This window comes from Engraulis encrasicolus, unplaced genomic scaffold, assembly GCF_034702125.1.
Source record: "Engraulis encrasicolus isolate BLACKSEA-1 unplaced genomic scaffold, IST_EnEncr_1.0 scaffold_1340_np1212, whole genome shotgun sequence".
In the NCBI taxonomy this organism is placed as follows: Eukaryota; Metazoa; Chordata; class Actinopteri; order Clupeiformes; family Engraulidae; genus Engraulis; species Engraulis encrasicolus.
This window is the reverse complement of record NW_026944835.1, coordinates 1-7,939: the sequence shown is the minus strand read 5'-3', so window position 1 is coordinate 7,939 and position 7,939 is coordinate 1. Positions and strand designations below refer to the sequence as shown.

The 7,939-nt window shown below is 42.4% G+C and overlaps 1 protein-coding gene across 1 annotated transcript; it reads right to left on the bottom strand.

The window, feature by feature from the left end:
- Window positions 1-5,022: 5,022 nt before the first annotated feature.
- LOC134442255 (transcription termination factor 1-like) lies at window positions 5,023-6,333 on the bottom strand (the record flags this gene model as incomplete). Its single annotated transcript, XM_063192499.1, has 1 exon — window positions 5,023-6,333. A coding segment is annotated over one exon (1,262 nt), but the record flags the coding sequence as incomplete, so codon positions are not given.
- Between the last annotated feature and the right edge of the window lie 1,606 nt (window positions 6,334-7,939).

The following is a 7,939-nucleotide window of genomic DNA, read 5'->3' as shown; positions in this document are numbered from 1 at the left end:
CTCTGTTTTGGGGCTTGTTTATATTACCTTTACCATTTCTACCCACTATTTGTTACATTTGCATAACAATAGTCAAATAGACTCGCAGTGTTGCTTCCTAACTGGACAGGCTGATATCACAAAAGTGATCCACTCTGATCATTGTGACATAAAATAGACAATGCGTTTACCACTTTGCGCAGAGCCCATGTTTTAACCTTATTGTCCTCAAAATTGTAATGACCAAGTCTTAATCTCTTATCTAAGGCTCTCATACCAATGTTATTATGATGTTGTTGAGTCATTCCAGCAAAGTCTGATTGGGTCTGAACTGATCATGGAATGTAGGTGGGCGCATCGGTAAAAAGAGGCTATATTCCATGATCAGTTCACATGATTTTTAAGCAATTTTGATTACTTTAACCTTCAATATAACATGAATTAAGATATTGCATTGTGTAAAATATTGGCATACTACATAAGTAGCCATTTAAGTGCCCTTAGCTAACTTTCTACACTGAAACATCAAAAATAGGCATTTTAAACAATTTTCGTGACCTTTGACCTCAAGTAGGACTGACACTACACATTTTGCTGCTCACTTGAAGTATGGCATGGTACATGAAATACCATTCAATAGCCCAGCATGAACTTATTTCTATTCTGCACTCCATAAAAGATGGGGAACCATGGAAAAATGGCAGAAAATAGGCATTTAAGACCATATTGATGACCTTTGACCTTGAATATGACCTTGACATTTGACTTTTTTTTGCTCAAAGTACACCTCCAGCATGGCATGCCACATGAAATGTCATTAGATGATCCAGCATGGACATATTTTTACTCTGTACCTCATAAAACATTGGGAACTATAGAGAATTAGCCCAAAAACAGGCGTTTTTGGGGTTAAAAAGTAATTTCTGGGGTAGGGGGGGGTTTTCGGGCTTGATTTTTAAAATTTTTACATCAATGTATTCCTAAGACATGGTAGCATAAGAAAATCTGGGCTAAAGTTGAATCTGAACATTTTCATCAAATAACACCCCTCCCTACGTTAAGACGGTCTTAAGACGGTTAGCAACGACAAGAATCGAGAAACGGACCCCAGGGCCCCTTACTGAGATGCCAACACTGTGCTTACCTAGTACTTAAAGGACCAGTCCAGTCAATTTCAATATGCTGTTGTCTTGCTCACGCTACCCTTGACTTGTCAGTACCCGGTGATACCACATTTTTCGGCTAAGCCCTTTCCGAGAGATGACCTATTCTAATGGGGACAGCGTTTGTTTACATTTTTTTTTTCAAATGAACATAGATCTACTCCAAATATTTTCCCAAAAGGTACTGCTGTTTGCTAGTTGTCTGCTGATGTTGTATAACCTTTCGAATGCTTTTGGGAATAAATAACAATGTTTTTTTGAAATGTAAACAAACGCTGCCCCCATTACAATGACCAAGATGTCAGAAAAGGCTGAAGAAGAAAAAAAAAAACCTCAGGTACTGACAAGTCCAGGGTAGTGTGAGCATTACAACGGCATGTTGAAATTGACTGAACTGGTCCTTTAACTTGTGGAATTCTGAGATAATAGACTTACTGTACAATACTTGAAATTCATTGTCAAAATAACCAAACAATACAGAGATACTATCAGACCAAAAATAGTAAAGGGTGCATTTTAGGGGTGGTACGGCTCACAAAATTCACGGTTCGGTTCATATCGCAGTGTCAAGGTCACGGTTTTCGGTTCTCTCTCTGATAAATGGTGCACTGGCTAATAGAATCGGACTTATCACTAAATATCCTGCATATGGTTTGTATAGGCTTATAATGTGAAAATGGTGTGATTTTAATTGTGTCATCCTCTGATTTGGTCTTATACGCTAATGTTTTAATCAGAGAGACTGGATAAGATACTCCTAGAATCTCTGTTTTACATATTTTTCTGGGCAGTACATGAATTGCGGTTTGCGATGGATTGCACGGTTCGGTTCGGTATGTGTGTGAATTGTACGGTTTCGGTTTTCGGTGCGGTTTGTGCCATCCCTAGTGCATTTCCACTACTCCTCTACAGATGAGCTGTGCATATATGAAGACACTGACAATAAATGCTTACTTTACTGTATATAAGCACACTGTTGCTTGTTCATTGGTGCAGTTCTTGAAGAAATGGAACCAGACAAGAGACAGAGAGCAAATGTCCACACATTGAAAGTCCTTCAGATGTATTTATTTCCTTTAGTCCACAGTGAGACAAACTGGACTGAAAAATATTTAGAAGTGGTGTTAATTCTCAAAAAAAACAAAAAAAACAGAATTATTTCAACACTCAGAATAAAATTTGTGTTTTAAGCCTCAACAGTGGTATAAACTACACTTTGGTTTATAAAGTAAAAACAGAAACCTTATGTGATCAATAGTATGTCTGTGCAACTCAATGTCCATCAGGATGTGGCAACAAATAAGATAACATGGCTGGTGGAGATATGACAGTTACACAGTTACTTCCATTTCACAGTAGGGTTCTCAGAGTCACTCTGTTGACAATTTGCCTAAAGATGCAGAGAGAGAGAGAGAGAGAGAGAGAGGGGGGAAGAGAGGAGAGAGGAGAGAGAGAGACGGAGGGAGAGAGACAGAGGGAGAAAGCGAGAGAGAGAGAGAGGACAGGAGAGTAAGAGAGAGAGAGAGAGAGATAGAGAGAGAGAGAGATAGAGAGAGAGATACAGATACAGATAGAGATAGAGAGGGAGATAGAGATAGAGAGGGATAGAGATAGAGATACAGCTATGGTCTCTCTCCATCAGTATGTGATATCAAATTAAAGGATAGTTCCGGCGTAAAATGAAAGTTTCACCATCGCTTTCCCATGCCACATAATGTATCTAATGATGAGCCATTCCGGGCAATGCCGCGCCGTTATGGAGTTAGCTTATTTTAAGCTTTTTGGTGAAAAGCGCAGCCAACGCATCACGGCGGGGCCAATTCTAAACCTATTCTTTTCTGATGTTTCCCCGCTATAAACAACTTCAAAAACGCTACACACTTCATCACAAAGGTCTCGTCAATCAAACCGAGGCACAGAGAATGTCATCGGACCACACAATCTTTCACTGGCCAGTGTTTTCAGAGGTGTCTCACTGTTGCAACTCTCTGACCCGGATGCAGGCTACTCAATCAGGTGGCTAGGTAGGCTAAACATGGTCCGCGGTTCGCACCGGCTGCGACCGTAAAATGAAAAGCTGGAACCCCGACCGTTTTCACCGACTGCCACTGTCTAAACCAGCCATATTACGGGAATGGCTAATAGCATTAGAAGTGGACGAAACTGTCATAAAAACCCGGAGGGATCGCTACTACCGTGTGTGGAGGGAGCATTTCGAGGATGATGGATGATGGTGGGTACAAGAAGAGTAAGGGAGATGGAACTAAACGAAACCGTCTAAAGAGGAATGCTGTGTCAAAAAGGCGCATGGCTGGAGGTATGTTTGAAGAGAGAGAAACATGTGTAAATGTGTCTGGCTCATGAATCTTGACTGTCTGTGAATCTGTGAAACTGGTTGCAACACCGCGCGTCTTTGCCAGCAAGCTCTGTTTTGGGAAGGCATAGCCTACAGGTACAGTAAATGTAGCCCACTACAGGAGATAAATACACTGTCAAAACAAACTAGCGCGGGATGGCAAGTGAAATTGTGAAATTGTGAAATTGTGCGACCTGAGGCATTCGATGTGGTTGATGTCAAGCATGCTAGAGTAGTTTCAGTGAAGTAGACTCTAATGACCAGGGCGCGCGAGGTCAGATGGACCATTACGCAACGGAGGAGGGCTGGAGGTGTCGTACTAGAAGTACTCTTACAGATGTAAGTACACCACCAGTGGTGTGTTATTACAAAGCTGAATCCATGTTATATTATACCGTGTTGCAATTACTTTGTAAGAGTAGCCTAGTCTGCCTACCTGTACTCTCCATGCAACTCTTCAAATCTGCTGCCTGTACACACGGTAGTAGCGATCCCTCCGGGTTTTTACGCCAGTTTCGTCCACTTCTAATGCTATTAGCCATTCCCGTAATATGGCTGGTTTAGACAGTGGCAGTCGGTGAACAACGGTCGGGGTTCCGCTTTCGATTTTACGGCCGCAGCAGGTGCGAACCGCGGACCATGTTTAGCCTACCTAGCCACCTGATTGAGTAGCCTGCATCCGGGTCAGAGAGTTGCAACAGTGAGACACCTCTAAAAACACTGGCCAGTGAAAGATTGTGTGGTCCGATGACATTCTCTGTGCCTCGGTTTGATTGACGAGACCTTTGTGATGAAGTGTGTAGCGTTTTTGAAGTTGTTTATAGCGGGGAAACATCAGAAAAGAATAGGTTTAGAATTGGCCCAGCCGTGATGCGTTGGCTGCGCTTTTCACCAAAAAGCTTAAAATAAGCTAACTCCATAACGGCGCGGCATTGCCCGGAATGGCTCATCATTAGATACATTATGTGGCATGGGAAAGCGATGGTGAAACTTTCATTTTACGCCGGAACTATCCTTTAAGTGTTCCAACTTGGCTGGCAGCATTACATGGAGCATTACCAGCCTGTGGGCAGTTAGTTCCATTTTGACATGGGCCATTACCAGCCTGGGGACAGTTAGTTCCATTTTGACATGGGCCATTACCAGACAGGGGACAGTTAGTTCCATTTTGACATGGAGCATTACCAGACAGGGGACAAGCCACCAGAGTTCAGTAGAGTGCCCCACTCACCACTGAATCCGCTTCTCCATGGGAGAGATACAGTATGAGAACTGATGATAAAGATTTGACACATCAAAACCCTTGACCTTCCTTGCGCCCCAGTCTTCAACTGAGACTAATGTTGACCAGGATCCTCAAATGTATTTTTCTTCTTGAACATTACAGAACAATATTAAGTGACAATATATAAAAAAATGGTTCATACCCATTGACGAAAACAATACTCTTATCAACAATCATAGGTCTGTGCAAATCAATGTCCATGTCTATAGGAGTCTCACTCCTTAGTTGGCCCCTCCCCCTCCTCATCAGACAGCCTATCAGAGGTCAGGGAATATCTCAGACAGCCTATCAGAGGTCAGGGAAGATCTCAGACAGCCTATAGGAGTCTCTCTCCTCAGTTGACTCCTCCTCCTCCTCTCGGCATTTCTTTAGCTCCTCATCCAGTTGAGGAAGCGTCTTCTCGTACAGGTGGTCGATGACATCACAGAAGTCCTCCATGGTGTTCCATCCTGGTACATGGGCTACTTTCAGCTGGTGGAATCTCATCTGTAAATAGGCCGGGTGTGCATTCCCAAACAGATGAGTGAGGTCATCCCATACAATGTCTGCTGCGTCTTCCACAACCATTTTGTTAATCGCTTTGATCAGCTGGATTTGACTCTCAAGTGTCTTCCTGCCTTTCATGACGCTGCCGGTTCTCATTTTACATGTCAGATAGGTCATCCATTTTGTCCTGCAATGGAGCCAACTACGAGTCTGAACCTGCTTGCTCACATTCATCCAGGGAAGTTGCTTGTACAAATCTACTTTCCTGACGACCGCAGAGCCGATGCTGCCATCCTCACCTGGTGTTGCCCGCTTCAGCAGATGCTGCCGCACACTTGTCAGCAGGATCCTAAACTCCTCCTCTGTCCATGGCCCACGACCATCACAAATCATGTGAAACCGTTGCCTTGTCGATCCTAGACTGCGACCGATTTTCTCTGAGATGAGCCTCCAGTTATGCCCATGCAGTTTGTGCAGGTTCAGTAACTCCTGGTTCTCTTCGTCTGTGAACCTTCCCAATAGATAACCCGGGTCGTACATTTCCCTCGCTCGCAATCGTATGCTGCTGGAGGGCCGTGGTATCCCTTCACACAAACACTTCATGAATCTTAACTTCCTCTTCTGCCTGATAATGTCCTTTCCGTCAGGGAAGAGATGGGGCATGAAGAGGTTAGTCTCACTCTCTACACCTGACAGAGCCAGGTAGTCCTTCACATTCTGTTTCAAACGCTTGGTCTCAGCCTGAGTAAACTTCCCCATCCGAATAGGGATTCCTTGCTTCTTAAATTCTCTGAAACGAGGAAGGTCATACTTTTGGAACTCGGCTAAGGAAGGTAAAGAGATCCTGTTGTTAGGTATGTACTCCTTGATCTCTTGCAGGATGGCTTCCTTGTTCAGCCCATCGAATCTGGTTGTTCTTGGTGCTTTGCCTGTGTGGGGCTGTGTGCCTGTAGCAGGTGATGTCTCTGCTCTCTTCCTGGGCTTTTCAGACTTGCTCTTCGCAGGTTTATGACTTGCTGCTGCTTCACCGCTTGTCTGCAGGGGTGTGACAGTCACCTCTGCACCTATAGGGGGGAGAGAGGGGACAGTGAGATAATATGTGATCATGTCAACACATTCTAAAGGGGTTTGAACCATTTTATAACACTTGTGAAGAAGAACATTTGTGATGCTAGTACAACACTAGTTAGTCTAGGCAGGATTTCTGAAAAGGTGCTTATTTAAGGTCCTGAAGGCAAATCATGTTAATTTTCGGCATACAACTGATTTAGGGGTATTCAAGGGTGCTGAATCCAAATCTGCCGTATGCCGGACGCAAAAATGTACCGAAATGCCTCAAAACGGGCAAAATCCAATATGGCCGCCGCCACAGTGTTAAAATCCTGCAATCACTTTTCTTTTGGACTAAATAAGGTATGAATTTGAAAATAGCACTTATTTTTATGTATCAGACATGGGGAAAGCCATTATGTCATCAGATCTAAGCTCAGATTGCAGGAAAATGCTTATGTCATTGGCTGGCAGCCATTTTAAAAGCAGAGAGCCTCATATTGTCAACGATTTTTAACATTTTTACTAATCTTTCAAGATCCACAGAAAAAAATGCTCTTTGTCTCTGTGAACACAAATACTACAGAAAACTGCACTGAACTGTCTACTTTCACCTGAAAAAAGAAGTTTGTATCTACCTTTTTCCATTCTTTAGTTATGGGCAGTAGAACGTGGGATGACACCACAAAAAAGCACAGATTTTTGACCCCAAAATACTGCACTTCTCACTGCCCATATTTTTGCTTTAAGGACATATTGTCTTTGATAGTGTTCATGTTTGATATACAACATTTTCAGGGGTTTTGAAGGGTGCTTAATGCCTTTAATTCCCATAGTACATCAAAATGAAGGAATCCAATATGGCCGCCGTCACCAGTCTACAGTGTACATTTCTTTGATTACACAAGGTAAACTCTTAAGTACATTATGTAGCATCAGGTTTTCATACAAGGATAATTAATTTCCATACTCAGATTTAAGATAGATATCAAAGGAAATTATTTCAGTGTAGACTGAATTCATGTTTGCAACAGGAGATTACCCATAGAGGTAGAAAATAACACTAGAGGACCCTGCCCCCCTTTTACGGCAATCTGTAGCGGCCATTATCTGTAGGTAGATCAGAGAAATGGAAATTAACGGAGAAAGAGGCTCACCTCTGTCAAAAATGGCTTAATCATGTGAAAATGTCCATCAACACACTATACAAGGACAATAGTTGAAGTGTGTTGCTAACTATGTTCATAAAATATATTATTTGATTTTTAAATGTATTTTATCGACTCATATGATTTCAGTAGATATGTAGCCTGACATTTCAAATCTGGTCTTTGATTAAAGTGTTACTTTATATTTACACAGTTTTAGTTAATTTCTTGACAGGGGTGGGCGTGTTCTCCATTGACTTGCATTGCCTGAAGGTACCTACACTACCTACGGAAATTGGGAAGCTCCAGCTGCCATTTCCCAGTGCTGTCGCAAATTGCTGTGTCCTCTCTAGTGTTATTTTCTACCTCTATGAGATTACCTTTTCCATAAATTGTCCATTTGTATTTAAATCTCTCCCTATTTCAATTACACTTTTAATGCATTATACCATGAAAAATGTTTCCACCTCAA